The following is a 24,502-nucleotide window of genomic DNA, read 5'->3' on the forward strand; positions in this document are numbered from 1 at the left end:
AGAAAAGAAAAGAAAAACAGGTCCAGAGCCTTCTAACTAGCCTCTGCTTGAGCTTCTCCAGTGAGGTGGAGGTCTCTATCACCAGACATGGCCAGTTCCTAACTGGACTGTGATAGCTGTTTAGACCTTTTTCTAGGGCCCTGTAATTTTACACATTCATTCTGATTCTATGCTCTGGAACCATTGTGAACAAATTCAGTTCTTCTGCACTAAAGCTCCTTAATTAACTACATGAATATTATGATTTTCTTTGCAATTAGCCCATCTTTTTCTAGGCAAGATGCCTTTTCTTTCGCTTTCCGTATAGAATATACAGCCAGACTCCCCCTTTTCCTCATCATCAACGTCTTTCTTCAAGTTCAATATCCAGCAGCTGGGTATGTAGCTCCTGCCTATAATCCCAGCGCTTTGGGAGGCCGAGGCAGGCAGATCACCTGAGGTCACAAGTTTGAGACCAGCTTGGTCAACATGGTGAAACCCCATCTCTACTAAAAATACAAAAATTAGCTGGACGTGGTGGCGGGTGCCTGTAATCCCAGCTACTCGGGAGGCTGAGGCCGTAGAATCACTTCGACTCGGGAGGCAGAGGTTGCAGTGGGCCGAGATCGCACCACTGCACTTCAGCCTGGACGACAGAGTGAGACTCCATCCCGCCCCCCGCAAAAAAAATGTTCAATATCCAGAATCAAAAATGATACACACATGTCTCTAACAAATAATAGACCACAATTTACCCTGGGGTTTTTTTCCTGTTATTATGGGATGGGAGGAGGATCACTAAGACTAAGTGCAAGTCATCATTTATTAAATAAAAGAACAATCCTAGCAAACCGAGGGCTGGTGCATGAAGGAGAGTGGATGATTTTCATTCGTGACAGAAACTTGCTTCATCTTCCCAAAATGCCTTTAAAGGAATAGAATTATACTGGTGTCATTCTCCAGATTGTAACTGCATGTTAGTGGTAAATGGTAAATGGTGTGTTTAAAGGTTGATCATTTCAGCTGTAGCAAAACCCCTACCAACTGCTAAGCATCAACGTCACAGAGTACGGGAGGAATTTCTAGCTGAGAAGAATTGTTTTGCTAGCACCTGCTCTGACCACTGATGCTCGAATTCCTCATACTTTTCTACCAGTATTGAGGAGATCAAGAGTTCGAAGGGAGAAAGTTGGGCTCAGATGACCACGTGGGAGTCTTGGCTTCTCTGCCTCCTGTCTGTGATCATGAGCAAATAAATTCCTTAAATTCTATGGATTTTAGGTTCTTGATTGTAAATGCATCTGATTGAATCACCCCCTTTTTGCAGGGCAGCTTAAAGAAGAAACTGTTTGTGAAAGTGTTTTGCAAATGAAAAATATCACAGAAACGTTAGATAATAGTATACATGGGGGAGACATGAAAAAAAAGGCAAGCCACCTTCTTTCCTGAACTAAGTTCTAGCATAGAAATGAAGAGGAAAGATTTGAGGTTTAGAATCTTTTAGTAGAAATGATAATTGTGCAAAATCTGGAGAGCCTGCCTCAAATCCCTGCAAGGTCTAAGAGTATTTTCCTTTACCCACCAGCCTCTGCAGGCAGTCAGCTTTCTATACAACTATGTTGGTTTTTGGACTGATCAGTGAAGTGGCTCCTTGATCCAGTCTTGCCTCTGCTTACTTCCCAATCATCATGAAGCCAGAACTGGTCATTAGCTTTCTCTCATTCCTTCCCTCTATAATTTTTCCCTGAGTTCCCTTTCTAAGCCGGTACCAGGTGAATCATTGAGGAGACAGCCATGAGCAAGACCAAGATAGCCTTTGCTCTCATGACATTATATGGGAGATAGACATTGTGCAAAAAAAAAAAAAAAAAATCGGTGGAATTGCAATCAATGCTGCAAAGAACAAATATAAGGTTCTAAGAGAATCTATAACAGGAGACTCCAGGAATCATCTTGGGGGCTGGCAATGATTCAAGAAGGTAGAATGCATTGCCCTCTCGATAATTACCTAACTGATGTGTGTTCCCTGCTTTAAAGTTTACAAAACACTTTCTCATGTGTTTTCTCATTTCATCAAGCTTTCAGCCCTGCAAAGTACACAGTATTGTCACCTTGGTCTAGAAATCTGGAAACCAAGGCTAAGGAACTTGGCGTGATTTCCCCAGGGTCAATGAGTTCTGGCACTGAAAGAACTTTTGACTCTAAATTCTGGGCTCTTTCCACCCCACCCTATTGGTTCATTGGCTGTTTTCTCTTGAGAGCTGACATTTTGGAAACTAGCGTTGAGAAAAGAGCAATAGAGGAAATCACTCCCCTGGGTACTTTTCTGGGAGACATTTGGGTGAAGCTGTGATTCCTAATATTGATCTCAGCCAAATTGCAGGAGGAAGCCTGGCTGAGATGTGAAAAGACATCCTAACTGCTTTTTGTGCATTGCAGTCTTTGCAGTTCCCAGTAAACACAGGAAACCCTCTCTGACTCCAGATGTGACCCCTTGGTCTTAATTGTGCCTAGATAACATGTGTGACCTGAGTCAAAATGAAACACATAGAATATTAAACATACTCCTATAGGCTTTATATTTCTCAAACCCAGCTGTTTATTGGCTTCTCACAGTACTCAGAGCTCACCCACATTTGCTTATGAATTCATCATCTTAGCTGCCATTTGTTCTGTGCTTACATCCTGTGGCTAAGTGTGAATTCATCCTTATCAACCTGTGGAAATAGGCACTATTACTAATAATAACTCCATTTTGCGGATGAGGCAACTGAGGCTCAGAGAGATGAAGTAACTTGCCCAAGGTCACACAGCTTCTAAGTGGTAGAATTGGGATTCGAACCGAGGTCTGACTCCAAACTCCATGCTCTCAAACATAACACTCTAGCACACTACCATACTCCCTCCCCACAAAACTAAAAATTTTATAACCACTTGCTGCACTTCCCATCTAGAATTTTTAGCACCTAAAATCAGGAGACATAAAAGCAGCCTTTGGACAGTTTTGAAAGGTTCTCATTCCCCTACCCACAGACAACATCTCCCTCTGGGTTGAGGATGTCCATCCTCCTCTTAAAAATCTGAGTTAATGAAAGCTGAGAACTGAGGTATTTTGTTATTTAGTTAGGACAACCTGCAGCCAAATTATACAAAGACCCAAGGTACGAGAAGTAACAGCAATCTTAGTTGCTTCTCTAGACTGGTAAGCCCCCCACTGATCCATTTGGGTTTAGCTAGTCACTTTTCTCTTTTTCAATGGGAGGGAGGAAAATGTAAAGCTCCCGCTCCAGCAACAGAATCTGAATCAGTAAATTTGAGTGTGCATTCTCTGTTTCTGCAAAGCAGTGGCTATGGCTTGAAAAAATAGCAAACAGATTTTATTTTCTAGTACCTTTCTGTTTTTCCTGGTCAGCTCCACGTGCCAGCCTGTTGTTTTGATTCTGATGGGGATACAGCATTGAGCAGTGAACAATTAAACGTAAACACCAGCCTCACTTCCATCCTCTTCTTTCCTCTTTAGGTGAAGGCAGCTTCCAAATATGTGGATGTACCTGTGAGTATTTGAAAATTGTTTCTTGCGGGGTTTTTTTGTTTATTTTTCATTTTTACTTTTTGTTTTCATGAGAATTTTGATAGTGCTACTCATATGAATTGCTGCTAGCTAAACTGTGTGTTCCTGACTTGGATCATCAGAAAGAAGCCAAGACTATTTTGTAGTAGAATTTTTTTTTTTTCCAGATAAGAAGAGGGTATGGTTTCTTTCCTCAGGAAGAAAGGTCCCACTTCACTTTCACTTTCATTTTCATCGGTTTCTCTGGTGTTTCATTCTGTTTTCCTCATGTCCACCAACCCTCCTGTGTGCACACCTTCGGAGGACAGCCATGAAGCTAGAAACTTGCACAAGGGTGACAGTATTTTTTGTTAGGTTGGTGCAAAAGTAATTGTGGTTTTGCAATTAAAAATGTGGAAAACGCAATTTCTTTTGCACCAACCTAATAAAAAACAAATAAATCCTAAATTTGTTCATTTTGGGGTCAATTTTGCAATTGTTTTAAGGAAACCTCACAAAACTGCTTATAATTAGTACAGGCCTCATTAATGAAGAGAGCTCTCAAAGTTCACAGATAAAGCACTCAAAGTTGCCCAAAATTTACATTTAAATTGAGGTTAAGTACAACACATGAATGCTAAAGTGTGGGATTACCTGTGGTAAATCAGGATACATTCATAGACAGACTTTGCCCTGCCTATTAGCAAGATAAAATTGGAGAGATTTTAATATATTCCAATAAAGCGAAAAAGAAAATGATTTTGTTTCTCCATTTCTAACAAAAGAGGTGTGAGTCTATTATAAAATATTAAATTTAGAGAGCTTATCTCAACAACCACCAAGGGTCTTGTACTAAGCATTTCTCATTCTGAACGTGGTTAAGTACCCTCCTTGTTCAAATACTTATTTGTTAAAATTTGTTTTTTTCTAAAAGGATTTATATTAACATTTAAATTCATTTCCCCAGGAAGCTAAGTGTGTAATGGTTTATTGGCTTATTTCTCAAAGGAAGACAAAATAGAAAATTGGAGTGAATTTAGTGTTAGTATATATTTTGTTTGTTTAATGAAAGAATGTACAATCAATAATTATGCTTTGAATTTATATAATATTCCCATCAACAAACCTCAGACTCCTTCAGGTAGACAGTTCTTATAATGGAGAATGGCAAAAGCTCACATAACTGCAGCAGGGAGAGAAGTTAAGTAATTTACTTTCTCAAGCCCCCAAAGTATAAACTTTCCCTTCACAGGGAACTAACTACTTAAATTTTCTGGCCCTGTTTCTCCATGTTTAAAATGGAGATGACAATAATACCTAAGTCATGGGTTTGCTGTGCAAATTAAATGACACAACATACATAGAACGTCCAGCACCATACCTGGCACTTATTAGGAACTTCAGTCCAGGAGAAGGACACATGTGGTGGTGGTAGTGTGATGTCCACACTCTATTGCATATAGGTGGATGGGGGATGAATTTGCAGACATCAGCCTTGGGCTCCACTGATCTTCAACAGTGATAGAAATTGAAATTCTAGGCTTTCGACCCAAAGATTTGGTAGTTGTGGTCTGTTCTCTGTAGGATCCAGAGCAGAGGGGGTATCCTCAGGCAGGTTTGAACAGGTGTCTTATAGACAAGGCCCAAACACCTAAAGAAACTTGATCCAGTCATTGGTACTAACATCAGGTTATGTTAGATTGAATCACATGAAATTGGCATATTGGTGAGGTCAAAGAAGTCAAATATCAGCCATTTCATATGGTTCAATCTAATAATTCCTACAAGCTAGGTTCAGATTTATTATAAAGATGGGAGGGCAGTAAATGGACTCCATATCAAAATGCAGGGTGCCCTGATCTCTACTCATTAAGTGTTTATGGATTAATTATGCTAAATTAGAAGACTTATTAGGTGTATTAGTCCATTTTCATGCTACTATGAAGACATACCAGAGACTGGATAATTTATAAGGGAAAGAGGTTTAATTCACTCACAGTTCAGCATGGCTGGGGAGGCCTCAGGAAACTTACAATCATGGCAGAAGGGGAAGCAGACACGTCTTTCTTCACATGACAGCAGAGGTAAGAAGAATGAGTGAAAGGGAAAAAGTCACTTATAAAACCAAGAGATCTCCTGACAACTCACTCACTATCACAAGAACAGGCTGGAGGTAACCACCCCCATGATTCAATTACCTCCCACTGGGTCCCTCCCACGACACTTGGGGATTATAGGAACCACAATTCAAGATGAGATTTGGGTGGGGATACAGCCCAACCATATCATTAGGCTATGAAGAAGCAAATTGAATTAGTAGAGTTTTCACACTCTGGAGGGCAGAAGTAGTTGATGCAGCATGTTCCAAAATGTGGTACATTTACCACTGGTGATACAAAATATAATTACTACTATTACTGCTCCTACAACCAAGCTTGATAAAGCACTCACTAGGACAGTTTACATTTTATCTTCACAATAACCTCGCTTTAAATATGAGGAATATGAGGAAACTAAAGCACAGAGAAGTTATTTTGCTCAGGACCCCACATCGGGTTAGTGGAAGAGCTGAAATTTAAGCCAATGCCCTTAAAAATTCTGCCATACTGCAAGATAATTTCAGTTAGTGTATAAACAAACACCTTGATTTGGATAGTGGTAATTATTTTAGTGCATATTAGAAAAAGTATTTTTTTTCCAGCTATTAATGACTTGGGACAAAGCTAAACTTTAAGTTGATTAACATATACTTTAATAGCTAATAATATTACAATAAACCTTTTAGTAAATAATTTTATAGAAAACAATAGTACATAATACACATATATTCTATATGTACATTGTTTATATATGGTAGATAATAGTAATCATTTGCTTCTGAAATCAATCCTAGGAGGGGGTTAATATTATCATTCTGTTTTATAGCTGAGGAATCTCAGGCACAAAGAGGTTAATTAGCATATCCAAGGTCACCTGGTGAGTAAGCGGAGTGTGAAGATCAGGTGCTGTCAGTTGGACCATAAAGCCTGCACTTCCAGGGGTGTGGTAGAGTAGCTAGCACTGGCTCCCAAGAGTCAATTATGTGCATCTCTCTCCAACTTTGTCTTCAATGAGAGCACATTGGTAGCTCACAATTAGTATTGATGGGAGTATTTACACCATGCAAACTGGCAAGCACTACAAATCAGGGTTTTTTGTTTTGTTGTTGGTTTTTCTGGGCAAAGTGGCTCACGCCTAAAATACCAGCACTTTGGGAGGCCGAGGTGGGTGGATCACCTGATGTCAAGAGTTTGAGACCAGCCTGGTCAACATGGTGAAACTCCGCCTCTACTAAAAATACAAAATATTAGCCAGATGTGGTGGCATGCGCCTGTAATCCCAGCTACCTCCTCTGGAGAGGCTGAGGCAGGAGAATCGCTTGAACCTGGGAGGCGGAGGTTGCAGTGAGCCAAGATGGTGCCATTGCACTCCAGTCTGGGCGACAAGAGCGAAACTCCATCTCAAAAAAAAAAAAAAAAGAAGAGCCAGTTTACCAGCATAAAACTAACTATTACCTATTAAGTCAGCAGTCCCCAAACCAGAATGTGCAGCAGTAATACTTAGCAAAAAAAAGTTTTTTTGGTTTGGTTTTTATTAATTAACTTATTTAGCTTTTATTATTATTTTATTATTTTTTAATAGACATATAATTGTTTCTGTTTTATTAATAGAGAGTCCCAGGCCCTCACCTCCAGAGATTCTGATGCGGTCATTCTGGGGTGGAGCCTGGATATTGCCTTCCATTAAGTTCTTCACATGATTCTGATACGTAGTACAAGTTTGGAAACCAATGGACTAAATCAGTGATTCTTGACCTTGGCTACATATTGGAAACACCTAGGGAGCTTTTGCAAGCACTAATGCCCAGGTTGCTTGCCAGACGAAATGGAAACGGCATCTTTGGGGGTCAGGGCCCAGACATCAGTATTTTTAAAGCTCCCCAGGTCCTTCAGATTTGCAATCAGGCTTAAGAACCTTCCGATAAAATCATTTCTCAACTAATTTCTACCTCTGAAGTCTCTGAGTTCACCTATATTTCCCTGTGAGGTTTTTGTTAGAACACTTAGTGGTTTAGTTCCATGTGGGCACCAGCAGTTAGTCACCTTTGAGATTTGTCTCTTAACTATCCACACTACTGGAGGGAAGTGCTAGTACCAGTCACTTAAAACATTGCATAATCCCCAAAGCATATGTCTTTGTCTTAGATATAGTTTTTGACCCATTGGTATATGTAGGAGATTTGCATTCATAATTAGGGCTGACTTAGGATGCTGAAAATTTGAGCTCATTTTTCTCAAGCTCAGAAGTATTCTGGTAGGGGCAAGTTCAGATTAAAATGTTCTTCTTTTCCTGAGCCACAGAGTAGCTTATTCGCAAATTATGTCTTCCGCACATGGATGCAGTTAACTATACAGATATTTGTTTAAAGGTTTTCTAAAATCTATGTCATATCCTATCAGTCTATCCAAGCCACATTTAAAATATACAATGTCATTATGAGATATTTAAAAAACACCTAAAAGTTTGTCCCACTGTGTGCAGGTAGCACTATGATACAAAAGCACAATTTAATAGTATCAGCTGTCTGGTCAAGTATATTTTCCAGCTATAATGAGGGGGTTAGCTTGTTTGTGAACAGTTTTTATTTTAATTGTTTTGATTGGAAATCTACTTAAAATGCGTTATACATCCTTCCTGCCTTTTTAAACAGGGTACTGACTATAATCTTTTCTCAATGACCCAGGATCACTATTGTGACCGTGTCTTTCCCCAGTGGCTGCATAGTGACCCGCTTCCCTGTAGGGCCTCCCAAGATATAGGGGAGGCTTGCCTCTGCCCTCGATAGTCCCAAACCCCAGCGGTTGGTGAGTCTACATGTCTGGTGTTGCAGCTGGGCAGCCTCCTCCCTCACGGTCAGGCATAAGGAAAAATGATAGCTCTCTCTTATCTGCAGTTTTTTCAAACAATCCCTCCTCTTCCCTATTTCTGCTCCATCAAGGAATGGAAACCAAACTTGTTGGAATTGGATGGGAGTGGGAGCTTGAGGACTCTGTTATGAGGAAACTACACATATTTTGTGCTGAGATTTTTATCATTTTTATTTTGACGTTAGCTCCTCTGAGGCCCCCTTTTCTTCTTGGTTCTAGAGTAGATTCTAAAGGTAGGTAAGGCTGTGGAATGGTATAATATTATGGGGGAAAAATCATAGTAATTCATGTTTGCATTACAATATATGGCTTTCAAAACATTTTTACATATACTATTCTAACTGATGACCATAACAGTCCTTAGAGGTAAGTAGGGGAGCTGTTAGTAATCCCATTTTTATAGATCGCATAATTAAGGCCCAGAGAAGTTTTTTTTAACTCTTATTTTACAGAAAAGTTTAAATGATATGCACAAATTCCAGTTTGTGGGAGATCCAGTAAAATTCCATGCAGTATGACTGAAGAGCTTGAAAAAGGAGGTGGAGAAAGGATTTTCTCATTCATTCTTGAATTTGCCCATTCAGCAAATATTTACTGGGCACCAACTATGTGTTAGGTACCATGTTGTATGCTGGGGATACAATAGAAAATAGGCCAAAGTTCCTGTGTTCATAGAGCTTATGTTTTAGTGGGATAAGACAGGCAACAGACAAACAAATAGTATATAATGCAATATCAGCTATTGGTAAGTGCTGTTAAGAAAAAGAAAGAGTCATAAGAGAGCAAATCATGGGATTTCTTAACTACCTGGGTAAGATGGACCACACTGATTTTTTAAAATATCAGAGTTTTTAAAACTTGAATGAAATGCCCCTTGGAAGACGGTGAAACTTTGTGAAAAGAGAAGGAATGGTGCAAATACACATCACTGTAGATAACTGTTTCTTCTAACATTTTGGGTTACTGATAGATCTGCGGCATTTGACTTTGCACCTTAGCTCTAAGATGGCTGCATGTGCCCAGGAGAAGGCCATATCGCCACAAGTATCACCAGGGGAGAAATGGAAACAATAATAATGAGTTTCTCAAGTCCCCCAGGTAGAGATCCCCATCCCTACTGAGAATGGCCTTTGATGCGCAGTTGCCAAAAGGAGAGAAGGAGAGAGGTGCCTGCTTAGAACTGATAGCTATCGCTTACATCTCATTGGAGAACCTCTATTGTTTTGTATAATAAAACTGCAACAGTTATAGGACCATCATGGAACCTGCTCAATCCATTCGCTGAAAATTGCTTGAAAGTGTAACACTTGACTACTGTGGCTTTGGGTTGTCCTCATTGTTTTTCAAATTAATACCTTGTCATTGTTTCAGCAGGTGTTAAGAAATGTTACTAGCATCCCAGGGGCCAAGCATTGGCCCTTTGCTTGATAATTGTTTGCTTTGTATCAGGAAACAAAAATACAGTCCTACTGTTTCTAAACCTTCCTCATTTTCACCCTGGAAATTACACAGAAGTGTTAACTAACTTCAATTTACAGTGCCTGACAGTCACGTCTAGTAGAGAAATGATACTTTGTGATCTAAGGTAAATCACAGTAATGAAAACTAATCTTTTTAGTTATTAGCAAACATATATATCTACTGTGGAAATTTGAGGGGTTTGTGGCCACTCTCCTAATGACCTATATTACAGTGTTTTAATAGGTTTCTTTGGAGATAACTTTGATTGTGACATCTCAAGCAGTGTGCTTTCTGAGTTTCTTTCTATCTTTTTTTATTTATTTATTTATTTATTTTTTACTTCCCTACAATAAATCACTTCCTAACTGCAGGATGAACCACCTGCTTACCTTTCCTGAAAATCTTATTTATTTAAAAATCAAATCCTCTCCTCCTTACCCTGCCTTTTCTTTTCTTTTCTTCTTCTTCTTTTTAATCCTTAGACTTTAAGGCTGCACTGGAAGCAAAGACAAATTGTTTAGTGTCTCCTCTGAGTGAACTAATTAATGAGCAAATACTATATCCACTCAGGTTAAACTATACACACACACACACACACAAAATGAGACTTGAGTAGGAAGGGGTATAGATTGAAATACATTTTTTTTTTACTTAGTGCTTTCTCAAGTTTTTAAAAGAGGAAAAAGGAATGGGAAGTTCCATCACCCTTCTGATAATATATTAAGGACGGTGGAAAACAGTATGTTTGGGTATTCTTTAATGGTGGTTCAATCCAAGGCAAAGTCAGAGAACATCTCTGAGTTATGCAGTAAAGATTTATCCATTAGATAAATTTGCCAGGAAAGAATTAATCATAGAAAAATATTTACAAAATCCTACAAGCTCAATGCCCTTCTTAGCCAGGCTTGATTTCTGGAAAGAGGAAGCAGTTCTAATATCAATTCCTAGCAGCCCAGGCTGTGGACAGCAATTCCATGCCTACAAAGGTGATCCAGCAGAAGCATCTCAGAGTGTGTGAGGGCAAGTAGAGGGTAAAAGTGAATGGTAAACAGGGAAGAGTGGCTGTCTGAAAATTCATTTTCATGTTTTCCTGTTTCTTTACAGAAACCTGGGATGGACGTGGCCGACGCCTACGTGACTTTCGTCCGCCATTCTCAGGATGTCCTGCGTGATAAGGTCAATGAGGAGATGTACATAGAAAGGTTATTTGATGTAAGTAAATGCCTTCTCCTCCTTGAAAACCAAGGAGGAGACCCTCCAAAATGTGACAAAATAAGCGACAGGAGGATAAGTCACATTTTGAGAAAATGGATTGGTTCTGATTCAGACTAAATCTTCTCCTCTCCCTCTGCCTTAGGCTCTTATCTGTCTTGTGTCTGTTCTGAACCCACTCTGGTGTGGCAGTGTCTCAGTCCCAATCTGTGTGATACGTAGGACGGCACACAGCCTCTCGGCAAGCAGGCTCATTCCTGCACGAAGCTTGCGAGGCAGCTTTCTCTAACTGGCAAAGACCTTTCTTGGTCATGGTTTTCCTCCTTGCAATCTGGCCCCACTTTAGGGAGATGTTCTTATCAGGGAGGCTGAGACCAATTCCCTCTCCTGGGGGTGGCGCCTCCCTGACACCAGCTGTGGCATGCAGATGTGCAGTAAACGTCACATCGTTATCACTTCAAAGATAATTTCGTTCCTGGAAGACTCGAAATCCTTACCCTGGGTTTCGGCAAACACTTACATTACAGTTGCTCAGTCAGTTGCAGCTTTAAACCACGGTGCCCGCTGCCCACCCACCCAGCTGAAAATTTACTAGAAGCAGGTATACAAAGAATGAGTACATTGGGCTGTGGACCCAGATCAAAATTCAGAAAATGCAGATTACCAAGGGTTAATAATTTTTGAGCAATCTTATTTCCACTGGGACTGCATCTGCACGCAAAGCAAGCCACTGAGGCAAAAAGGAAAAAAAAAAAAAAAAAAAAAGAAATCTGCTTCCGTCTCAAATTGCCTGTCTCTTTCAGGCCAAAGCAGATGGGGCTACCTAATTTAGCCCGATATTTCGTCTCGGGTTTCCACTGAATTTGCCAGTATAGACCCGGCCAGAGTGCATGGAAGCTGATGTTCTTGTCTCCCTGTGGCTCTGAGTGTGCAGCCTACTTCTGTCTTGTGAAACGTGAGCTCCTCCTGTCCAGGTTTCCATATTTTTAGTGCCAATGCGAACATTAATGTTTTGGTCTACTATGGAATCCGTGTTTCTATTTTTTTTTTTCTGTGATTGTGTTCAGCAATTTATATTGAGTTTGTGTGTGTGTGTATGTGTGTGTGTTTTTGTTCCACAGCTAAGTGAGCTCATTGTTGGCACCGTTTTCTGATTCTGCGGCTTCTGACTTTTATATGCTTTGTCTTCCAGCTCATTTGCTTTCCTCGTGTGTTGAAAGGCTCCTTTCTTTTTTTTTTTTTCTTTTCCAATCATCCCCTTTCTGTGCTTGATACCTCTCTTTCCCCTGCATCACCTTTCCTCAATAAAACCCTTCTTACTTTTTAATTCCCACCCGTCCTCTCTCAGATAAAAATGGAACTTATCTCTCATGTCAAATGTTTTATCACATTATATCAAGTGGCATGAATTAGAATCAAATAATCTTCCTGTGTACATCTTCTAGCATGACCCACATCCACTGAGAATGCCTCATACATGCATAAAGCTCACCAGCGGGTCCTCCCCCTTCTCTGCATGCATGCCTTATATGAAAGTACTGAGCCTAGAATGTCTGGGGCACAATCACCATCCAATAGGCATTGAAAACAGAGACAGGCAGGACCCTCGGGTCTGCAGTTAGGAGTGTGGACACTCTGCCCATCTCCATTGAATTAAATTTCAAACCACAAATTTTCAAGAAGCCTGTGGGTTGTTCTTTTCAATGCCTAGGTTGCCTTTTTTTTCCTTTGATCAGTATCTTCCGATTCTCAGTTTTATGTGGCCCGTGTGTGTGTGTGTGTGTGTGTGTGTGTTACTGTGTGAGTGTGTGTAAATAACCAATAACCTTATGTTCTCTAAAACTTAAATCTAGTACTGAATTTGATGTTTAATCTGCAGTTTAGCTTGTCACTTCATTGACAAATAATCCACCCTTGACTTTCTTTTTTTAAAATTAGAAGTACAAGCAAGGTAGCCTTGCTGAAGGCAGCAAGGCAAATTATCTCTTTTGTGGCTCTTAAAGGAAAGTGCAACCAAATCTTCATTTAAAAAGTAAAGGTACAGCCTTGGCTAGTACAGATGGTAAAACTGGACTTGCCTGACTGTTGAAGACCACAGGCAAAATTCAAGCCTTCCAGCCTTTAATGTAAATTAATAGTGAAAAGAAATATTACTGAGCATATTTATTTTCCAAAAGCAAGTTATAGTTAGCGACATTCAAAAATTCACAAGTACCTCCAATCCCTTGTTGAATTCCACTGACCAGCATAAAATAGCATCAGTAACATTGTGGAAACCCCTACAATTTAGTCTGATGTTGTCCCAATTTGGTTTTCCCAACACAGTCTTAGTTATACCGTCCTGAGTATATTTGATTGTAAAGGTTTAACTGTCACAGTCATTCACTGCATATCACTCCCGGCCCCATGGGAAAAAAAAAAAAAAAAATTTCAGGAGCTTATTTAGCTATAACAAGTTTCTTTGCCATTTACTTTCTTACTTTCTAAATAACCTGATCTCCTAATTTACAGAATATTGGTGCTAGGCAACCTAACTGATGTAGTGCAAAAAAAGTTATTGAATCTGTCATGGATTTAAAACATTTGTCATTTTAACAACCCAGAGCTTCTCAAAAAGCTTCATTACCATGCAGCCTCAGTAATTTAATTCAGTACTTACTGTTTTTCTATAATCTAGCAGCAAAACATCAGATTACCAACATGTTTGATTATTTTCGGCTTCTGTTTCCTCAAGCATGGTGTTTATTTCTTTGTATATATGCTCTGCAAAACTCGTGTGTCCACCAAACTAAACAAGGGAATAGGAATATCAAGGCAGAAGGGTCTGTGAAAGCTGCCACTCTAAATTTCTTGCTGCAAATGAACTTATTATTTAAATCCCATTGCTTAATCATAGTGGTCCTGGGGCAAGTTTCTAAACAATTGGCAGAAACCTAGTGAGAAAGACTTGTTGATCTGTGAGATTTTTCTTCCAAATCGTTGCATTTTGATAAATGGCAAAAATGAATAATAGCAAATTAACATTTTGAATGAAGAAAAAAACATATATCTCCGAGATTGTTTGCTGTTTGGGGGTTGTTGATTCTGATTGTTGTGTCATTCTCTGGTTTTTAGTTCCTGCTGGCATCTGTCATTCAGAGGCATGTTCTAAGAGTTCCTGTTGTGTTTTTAACTGTGTTTCAAGTCTCAGTTTTATTTACCTGATAAGTCCTTTAAGTTGTTGCTATTTGGTATTGTTCCTGTTTTTGCCCTTCTGAGTGTGCCGTTGTAGAAAAGGCTGGATGGTTTTAGTGTGTGTTTGTATTTGAGAATATTTGGATTAATAGCTGGTCATTTAACGGTGCATTTTCTGCTTTAACTAGGCCCCTACCCAGTGCTCTCTGAGCTAGTTTTCTCTTTGCCACGTCATTGTACTTTTGGCTGGAAGTGGGTGCTTGTGGGAGATTATCGGCATAGCATTTGGGACTCTATATTTGATGTTCTGCATTTTTATCTATTTTATTACGTAACTTAAGAACAGACTTTCCAAATTCATCTTCACCGATTTTTTTTTTTTTAACCAAGCATTCTTTAGGTTTGTTGGAGAAATACATTTGGACCTAATGTTACCTAACTGGGTTGCTTTTGCAGTTAAGATTTCTTTGTCTGTTAATATAATTGGTTTACCTAGTCTTTCTATAAAATACTAATGACTTTCTTGATAACACACCTAAGAAAAAAACTAACCAATCCAAGACAAAGTGCTGATCAGAAAAGAATCGGCAAACCATTTCCCATAATATTTCAGATGTGCAGCTGTACATCTTTTGTCTGCGTTTTTATAATTTTTTCATTAAAAAATGAAGTATAATTGTATATGGTTTTCAGTTGCTACAAAATAACAGTTTATAACATTTTGAAACAAAACATTCTGAGATTTAAAGCAAGAGAATATTCCAATATACATAAAAACAATGAATTCAAATATATTAAAGATGCTGAATTTTTAAAAGAAGATCATACTGCTATGAGACTCAAGTGGAAGCTTAGCCTTCTTGAAAATTATTACTGACATTCAAAGAAAATATAAAACATGGATATGAAATAATATCCATATTCCTAAAGCAGCAGCTACAGAGGAAAGCACAAGCTCAAGAAATAACTTGAAGACAGTGATTTAAAGTTGGAGTGTCCATAAATCATGCAGATGGCTTTTCCCTCCTTCTCTAGTGATTAATGCAACATCTTCCCCAAAATAAAAACATGCTTTTTGAAATTAGAGATCAGATCATCAAGAGAAGCACCTAAGATTTCAAGGTCTAAAAAAAATTAATTTTCTTTCCTCCTTGTACTTCTTGAAGACACAGACTGAGAAGAAAATCGGGATTAAAAGAGATGTGCTTAGGGTGAATTCATCTGCTTAAACCTCACAGGCTCAGAGATGAGTGATTAAAAAGCCATCTCGAACTTGGATGGAATCCACATTGGTGGTAATGCCGCATCCGCGCTGGCTTTCTTCAGGCCCCGTGTCGTTGTGAACCAGGCCCAGGGAACATTTGACTGGAGATGATACATGGATTATATAGGTCAATTATACACTTAATCTGCCTTCTGGAGGATTAAGTATTTGCAGATTGACTCTGCATTTGGCTTCTCCGTGGCAGTTATCAGATCAGGAAAGGGCCTCTTACCAAACCGCCTCATAAGAACTTAATCAGGCAGTGTGGTCAGCTTCGGAAGGGGCTGCTGCTTGGTATTCTTTGCCTCGCACGGATTTTAATTTGCTGTTCCATTTTCAAATCGTGTATTTGTCCAGTTTATGTGGCAGAACAATAATTGAGTATGACTGTTTCCCTTGAAAAGGGTAATTTGAAACATGAAACCTTTGCCTATTAAAATATATTTGCTATATTTATATATGAAACCACAGATAATCTTATTTTAACAACTTTGTTAAATTACTCAAGCACCATACCTGTGAACATATATCAATCAAAGTAGGAATCATACTGCTGGAGGATGAAAGTACCGAATAATAGGCTACAAGGAGAGCATGACACTATATCTGCAAGGTATATCACCAACTGTCCAGGTAAGGGAAACCACTTCCAAAAATATGAAGTGGGGAGAGGTACATAGGATTCACTAATACAATAAGTTGCACTTCTAAGGGGCTGATTAAAGAAAATCAAGGCATATGGCATTCTAGACACTGAGACAGTGAGTTATCTCCTCTCTAAGCAATAAGCAGACTTGAGTGCCCTGAATGGGACTTACTGTGCAGTGATCATGGGCCCTGCCTCTGGAACCTTCAGACCTGATCCTTACTAGCTGGGTGACCTTGAACAAGGCATTTAATCTCTAAGAGCCTCAGCTGATTCATCTATATAACAGGGATGATAATCGTGGAGTTATTATGAGGGTGAAATGCCATATGCATCTGCAGCGTTGAGCTCTGAGGAAGCATTGGTAAGTGTTAGCCACCACCACCATCATCATCATCACTATCATCAGCATCATCAAAATGGAAATGCTTTTCCCAGCCCTCTTTTTTTCCTTGTTAAGCAAAGCTTCATATTCATGTTAAAGCGCTATAAGAGTCTCCCCATCACTTTAAGACATTAACCCCAAGCTTGCTTAGAATTGCTTGATGTAGAGCAGCCTGGTACCTTTTTCACTTTTGGTAAAACATCTTTCTGAAACAGGCTAAATAGTGATGGTCAGGAGTGGGGCTTTGAAGTAAGACAGACTGAAGGAGGAAACTTGGTTTTGCCCCTTTCGAGCTTTCTAACCTGGGGTCAGTTATTTCACCTCCCTGAGCCTCAATTTCCCCATCTGTCAAGAAACTGGCTTCTTAGAGTTTTTGCGAGGACAAAATGATGTAATGAGCGTACATAGACATAGTTAAAAATTCAATGAGTCTTTTATCACCATCATCCTTACCATCTCATAGAACTACTTGTTCTTTCAAGTGATTTTGAAATAACCTAGCTCTACCCCCTCAACAAAACTACACTGCATTGCCAAATAAATCAGAATTAACCTTCAGAACTTCAGGGTTTTGGGAGGTGGGGGCAGAGGGAGGGAGGGAGTAATTAATACCTTTTACTATTAAGATGCTGTATATGTATATTGTAGACATTTAGAAAATATAGCTAACCAAAAAAATAAGAAGATTAAAATGTTGTGTTCCCAGCACCCACAGATTATTATCTGTGGGTTTTTAAAAATCTTTTTCTATATAGTTATGTATATACTATGTACTTTTTTTCTAAAATGAGTAAGCAAAAAAATTGCTTTTTAAAGTTAATGATCACTATTTCCCATGCCAGTAAATGTTCCTCTAATACACTGTATTCAAAATTCCCCACTTGTCCCCAAAATATTCTTTATAGCTGGTTTGTGCAAACCAGGATTTGATGCAGGGTAAGGTTGTGATGCCCCTTAAATTTATTTTGAACTAGCACTGGCCCTTTTTTCATGATCTTGACTTGTTATAGGGACTGCCGTGCCAATTGTTCTGCAGACTGGAGGAGTTTATTACTATCTAAACATAGAACTGATTTGCTGAGAAAAAAAAAAAAATCAAGCTGAATTCAACCAAGTAGTTCTTTTAAACATAATTAGTAACTTAGCAGAATTCAACCAGGGTTTTTTTTTTTTTTTTTAAGCTGTTCTCTGTATGTAAGGAAAAGTTCCGAAGCTAGTTTAAAAAAAAAAAAAAAAAAGATTGAGTGGGGGGCTAAACTGTAAGAAACTCACAGAGGCCAGAGTACAAGGTGGCCATGTGAAGATGTACAGAGATTTTATTTACTGGAGTAAGGCACAGCTATCTGAGCTGGGTGGGTAAATCAGAGGGTCACAGTCCAGCATTTCTTGTGTCACTGTAACTGCTTTGAAGTATTAGACTGGTGACTTTGACACACACATACCCATACTATTGGGAAGGTTTCTTTGTTAATTCTCCTGGGATTTTCCCTGAGGTTATCAATCTGAAATTAAGCCCTCCCAATCAGTCTGAAGCTGAGCTTTTCCATACTCTTTAGATCAAATTTTAATTGAACTGTGACCTCATCTCTATCCTCAATTATGAAGCTAAAGCGCATGTCTGCCAGGCTGCTAGGACATCCCTTAGAATCTGTGAGATGATGTATGTTGAAACCGGAAAGCTAATCCAAATGAACTGGGAAAGGCAGTTAGAGGAAGAAGAGACAGTTGATTCTTTCACCTATTTTTGAGCCCCAAAGTGAACTCTGGCAGTTAAGTCATGCCCTAGGCCATGCATTATAGCTGCAGAGTGTCATTTCCCAAAAAGAACACAGAAACTGGAGGCAAGTTGGGGGGAAATGAGAAGCCCATCACTCACCTTGATTGGTAACATTACCTACTAAATATTGTTACATAACGGGTATCTGTATATAAGATATATATTTTAAAATATGGTGTGTATGTATGTATATGTATTTGTTAAGATATATATCTTATTAGGGAGTTAAGTTTCCTTGGCAGAGGAAAACCGTGTATTCAGTCCCAATCTAAGCTCTGTTTGGATTCTTGGAAGTGAACCTCAGGATACTTCCAAGCTAAAATTATAAAACAATCCAAGTTCATTTTCATGACTTATGCCCTCCAGTGCCACTCAAATTCCCAGTGTCTTCATGCTTTCTCTACCTCCCACCGTCCAAATCTGCTTTTAACAGATTTGATAATTCCTCTTCTATTAGATGAGAGGAGATGAACAGAGTGTTTTGGTGCTTTTCTGATGCGCTATTGCAGTGAATACTATTCAAATGTCAATCCCCTCTTCTCCATGGGCTTCACAATAACAAGTAAATGACAACAATTAATTCCTTTGCTTTTGGAGTCTTAGGTATAGAAACACATTCCATTCCGCATGGACTTGGGAATGCTTCACTGCATGCCGGGGTAATTTGAGCTTTCAGCAATCCTGCATACAAAAAAGATAAGGGGCATTAACAGATTTGGATTAATCATGTTAAATGGGTTATTACTATCCAAAAGAAACTGAGGAGTTTTTTGTTGGTATCCTCACAGATTTACATTTCTGTAGCATATCTTCAAGTGGTTTTCAAATCTAGCTATTTCCTTCCAAAGCCATTCATAGAAATAGATCTCTTTTGCTTTTGGGCAAACCTTATAAAAAGCCAGTCTTGAATTTTCTCTGGAGCTTGTAGGCAATGAAGAGTTTTGCTAAGTGTCTTTATCAGAACAGCTTTCTGTGTTCCAGAAGACATTTGGTGAAGACAGTTAATTTGTTTTCCTTTCCAGAGGAGAATGTTCCATTAATCATTCTAAGAAGCCAAGCTGATTGCTCTGTTACGTTAAGGTCACAGTATTCTTGTTAACATGACCCACACAACACTTCTGTGTCTTAGAACAGGGTTTTTTTTTTTCTTATGGCAGACTTATGGCATGGAAGCAGTAAGCGACAGACTCAAACACAGTACACATGTGCAAGTATGCGTGTGCACACATACACGCACGCGCGCGCGCGCACACACACACACACACACACACAAACACACAGAGTAGCCAAAGCACATTTTGTGGAACAAATATTATCACATTGCATTTCAGGAGACGAGCTGTGCTAAATCCTCAAATACTTCTCATTTATTAAACAAGTAACTATTTCTCTCCCCTGCTGGGCTCCAGATAGGGTATCAAAAGATTTCACAATCAATACCGAGATACATAGTTACTGCTCTAATTATTTTAATGAATGAATTTAAATTTTGCATAGGTTCTTGTTATTCAAAGTGTGATCCACAGGCCCTCAGCATCAGCATCATCTGGAAGTTTGCCCTAACCCCAGACCAAATGAATCAGACTCTTGCATTTTAACAAGAGTCTCTTTGATTCAAATGCATGTAAAAGTTTGACAAATAGTGGGCAAGATCAATTACTTCAAACTTATTTGCCCCAACTCACAATAAGAAACAAATTTTACATCGAAACCCAGATTGTATGTACACACACACGAAACAAAAGTTTATAAAACGGTATTTATGTGATGCAGTCTGATATTTCCTGTTTTTTCTTTCAGAAATTTCAGTGGTAGCAGATAAAATGATTCTACTACACACAAATAAGATTACGATACTCAGTTTCAAAAATACTTCTAAAGCAAAATTTTTCGTCCTTGGTACCACTGACAGTTTGAGTCAGATAATTCTTTGTTGTAGAGTGCTAGTCTGTGTGTTAAAGGATGTTGAGCAGCATCCCTGTTTTCTACTCTAGATACCAGTAGCAGCCACTGTCCTTTTCAAAATGAAGAAAATGTCTCCAGATATGGCCACATTTCCCCCGGGGAGCAAAATCATACCCATTTGAGAACCACTGATCTGCACAAGCTAGAAAAGAGGTTACCACTAAATGTGTACAGGTAGCCCTTCCTCTCTGGATGCAATACAGCCCTCTGCTACCCCCATTATCACACAAAAACATGATGAGTATGATGTAGCAACAACAAAGTCGAGCTTAGGAATTGTTAAAATGATTACTCAAGAAGTCCATGTGTCCATCTGGGAGTTAGCTTGGGAGCCTGTGCCAGTCTCTGAAGGAGATTATGTTTGGAGGACTTCATGCCATAATGGGAAAAGCTTGTGAGACATCCAGGACCCTCTTCTCCCCTGACTGTATCCAGAATAGTCCCACTTGGAGCCAAAGGAACTGGAACAGCATGTTAGATCAGCAATACAGCTTTCCGCTTTGGCCTCCCTTGATTACTTCTCTTTCCTTTCCTTTTTACAATTCCACCCGGACCTTGATTTAAAAAAAAAAAAAAAAAGAGTCTTGCTTCCACCAGGTGGCTGCAAATTATTTTTGTGTGTCCAGAAACCTGAAAAGAAGGCTCAACTTAAATACTTCATTCATTCCAAACTCCCAATTCAGAAGAGAACAGTTAACAGCCTCCTGTTCTTCTGTTAAACTCCTGCTGAGTTGACTAAAAATCCAGTTAATAGAGTCTAGTGATTTGCCTCCAGTGTGAATATTCCTGTATCAAAAGGCTTACAATGATAGTGTCACTTGCCATATTGGGTTGCCTTGACTGCCTTTGGCAGAATTTTCCATTCTGACCATCCCTGGACTAAAGCCAGTTATACCAACAAAGCTCCAGGTCTTGCCCAGGATGGGAGTATTATTAATTACCAGATCTGTATGCCAACCAAGGTATAAAGCCCCTCTCATTATTTGTGTAGAAAAAAAAGATTTTTTTTTTTTAGAAAAGAACAAATAATATGTAAAGTAAGCAAAGTTAAATGCATGAGTTGCTTTCTAGTGGAATTCTTTAAAATCATCTTGTAAGGAAGAGAAATATCACTCCCTTTTGTTCAGAAAATTCATTCTTTGGCCTAGGAAATCATCATGTTAAAGAGAAAAGACTCAATTATTAAGCGCTTCATTAGTTTGGGGAACTCTGAGTTAGTGCTTCTGCTGGGGGGTAATTTTTGTCCCACAGAGGACTTTCGACCATGTCTGGAGATATTCTTGTTTGCTACAGCTTGGGGGTTGGGGACATGTTACTGGCTTCTAGCAAGCAGAGGACAGTGCTGAACCTCCTGTAGTGCACAGGTCAGCCCCTACAGTAAAGGATGATCCAGTTCAAAATATCAATAGTGTAGAGAGATTGAAAAACCATGCTCTAGATGATACTTCCACCTACACAAATCATTTTTCTTTAGTGAATGGATTATTTGAGTTTAAATCATGAGCATGATCTGTGGGACTCCAGTGACTGTCTCTAAAGGATATTCTACCTGGTAGATGTCTCAGAAACTCGTCTCAGAAATCTTTTTGACAACCGTCTTCCAAAAACATCTTTTTAGGAGCTAAAAAGTAAAAAGAATCATTAACACCTAATTTCGTCAGCTTGAACTTAACACTTACCCATGTATAGTTCCCATGGAGCATTAATGTTTCAACAAAAACTCAGATCTTGTCAGTTCAATGAGTCACTACAGCCTCCTTCTACTGAAAGGTGCCCTGTCAACTTTTCTTTTTCTTTTCTTTTCTTCTTTTTTTTTTTTAGACAGAGTCTTGCTCTGTCACCCAGGCTGGAGTGCAGTGACCTGATCTCTGCTCACCGCAAGCTCCGCCTCCCGGGTTCATGCCATTCTCCTGCCTCAGCCTCCGGAGTAGCTGGGACTACAGGCACCCACTACCACGCCCGGCTAATTTTTTTTTTTTTTTTTTTTTTTTTTTTAATTTTTAGTAGAGATGGGGTTTCATCATGTTAGCCAGGATGGTCTCGATCTCCTGACCTCGTGATCTGCCTGCCTCGGCCTCCCAAAGTGCTGGGATTACAGGTGTGAGCCACCGTGCCTGGTCACCCTGTCAACTTTTCAAGGGACTCGTTTCTTTTTATCAAGCAGATGTTAGGAGTATAGGCTTTGCAGTCAGATATTCCTAAGTTTAATTCCTGGGTCTGCCACTTACTAGCTGTGTGACATCAGGTAAGTTAGTTTACCCTCTCTAAAACTCAATTTTTCTTTTCTGTAAAAAAACGTGGATAAAAACAGTAGGTAGCTTTTTTAATTAGGAGGACTAAACGAGGTGATGCCTGTAAAGCACAAACCACAGTGCATGGCACATAGAAATGACCCCATGAATATCTCTTCTTCTTCTTGTTGTCATCAGTAGTGGTAGCAGTGTGAAAAACCAACACATGGCCAGGCGCGGTGGCTTACACCTGTAATTCCGGCACTTTGGGAGGCCAAGGTGGGTAGATCTCTACTAAAAATACAAAAATTAGCTGGCGTGGCGGCATGTGCCTGTAATCCCAGCTACTCCAGAGGCTGAGGCAGGAGAATCGCTTGAACCTGGGAGGTGGAGGTTGCAGTGAGCCAAGATCATGCCACTGCACTCCAGCCTGGTGACAAAGCTAGACTCTATCTAAAAAATTAAAATTAAAACAACAACAACACACACCCCACACCCTTTCCTAATACTAAGGTAGGCTTTACAGCAGAGAGAAAAGTAGAGATACATTCCACACCAACAGGGATCTTTACTGGTGATGAAATGATCAGAAAACATGATACCAGGTAGCAGAGCGCTCAGTTGTACCGCAGTATTGCTGAAGAGTACAGTAAGATTCCAGTGAGATGGAAGCCTCAGAGAAGGTGCCCCAGGAGACAGGACTGGGCTTGATCTAAAGATGTCTAGGATTTGGGGAGGCGAAAGAGGTAGGAGTCTATGCTTAGGCATTAAGCAAGGAGACATTATTGCTTCCTTTGGGAGTATCCTTGACTTACCAACACCATATCTTCATTAGCCTTAACAGGGCTTCTCCTTGGAAATATTCCTTCAGAAATTACACTATTCACTTTTAAACAAAGGATGGCTTCAACCCGGTTATGATGACTCCAATCTAGGCATGTAGGTATCTGCTTTGTAGGCATTTGCTGCTCGAGAACCTTGAGGGCTAAATTCTTTTTATATTATGTGTCATTTTGTCTTTTAATGTTTGCTTCTTAACCTGAGGTGTGCATCAGAAGTACATACACACTTTTTTATTTTAAAGATGTACTAATCCCAGTTGTACATTAACTATTCTGATTCAGTAGATCTAAGGTAGGGATTAGATGGCTATTTTTAAAATAAGTTCTAAGAGTTTAATCTGGTCAAGAACCTCTAATTTAGAGCAGTGGTTCTCCATTGTGGGTGATTTTGTCCACTACAGCACATCTGGAAATGTCTGGAGACAGCTTAGACTGGTGGTGGGAGGGTGCTACTGGCATCTAATAGGTAGATGGTGAACATCCTACCATGAACAAGACAGCCCTCCCATAATAAATAATTATCTGCAAAAATGTCAATAGTGCTGAGGTGGCTGAACCCTGATTTTAAGGATAAAAGATACTGAAATACATGTTTATTTCTGTCAATACCCTCCTACTTTGTATCCTACAAGACTTCATAACTTTATTTATTCTGTAGCAACACTGTGAAGAGATGGGAAGAGATAGTATTATTTTCATTTTAAGATAGGAAACTTGAGGTCCGAAATGAACTTGCCCAGATCCTCAGGGCCCTTACTTCTGAAACTATGGTATTTTCATCCCCGCCTCTGAGAGCACTGTTATTGTCTACTTAATTCACCACTAGTGTCCGGCATATGTAAGCTTCAATAACCATTTGTTAAATAGGTATTGGTGACTTCCTAGCCCTTATAGTATCTTGTGTACTTTGTCAAGTATATTTTCGGTTTCCAGTTCTAACTCAAAAACGTGAATTAAGTTCTTAAAGAATCTCACTGTCGAGTTTTGCAATTGTCAGTTGATTTTTTGTAAGCCTTGCAAATATAGTATTCTGGTTCATGTAATGGGGA

The 24,502-nt window shown here is 39.3% G+C and overlaps 1 protein-coding gene across 13 annotated transcripts in view; it reads left to right on the forward strand.

Moving 5' to 3' along the window:
• The window catches only part of CADPS (calcium dependent secretion activator), a 483,060-nt gene that overhangs the window by 431,981 nt on the left and 26,577 nt on the right, over window positions 1-24,502 (forward strand). For all 13 annotated transcript variants that reach the window (XM_073009971.1, XM_073009972.1, XM_073009975.1 and 10 more), the window contains 2 exons: window positions 3,500-3,532; window positions 11,062-11,169. In XM_073009971.1, coding sequence (XP_072866072.1) covers window positions 3,500-3,532; window positions 11,062-11,169 — 141 coding nt within the window. The remainder of the gene's footprint in view (window positions 1-3,499; window positions 3,533-11,061; window positions 11,170-24,502) is intronic.

Source organism: Chlorocebus sabaeus, chromosome 22, assembly GCF_047675955.1.
Source record: "Chlorocebus sabaeus isolate Y175 chromosome 22, mChlSab1.0.hap1, whole genome shotgun sequence".
Lineage (NCBI taxonomy): Eukaryota > Metazoa > Chordata > Mammalia > Primates > Cercopithecidae > Chlorocebus > Chlorocebus sabaeus.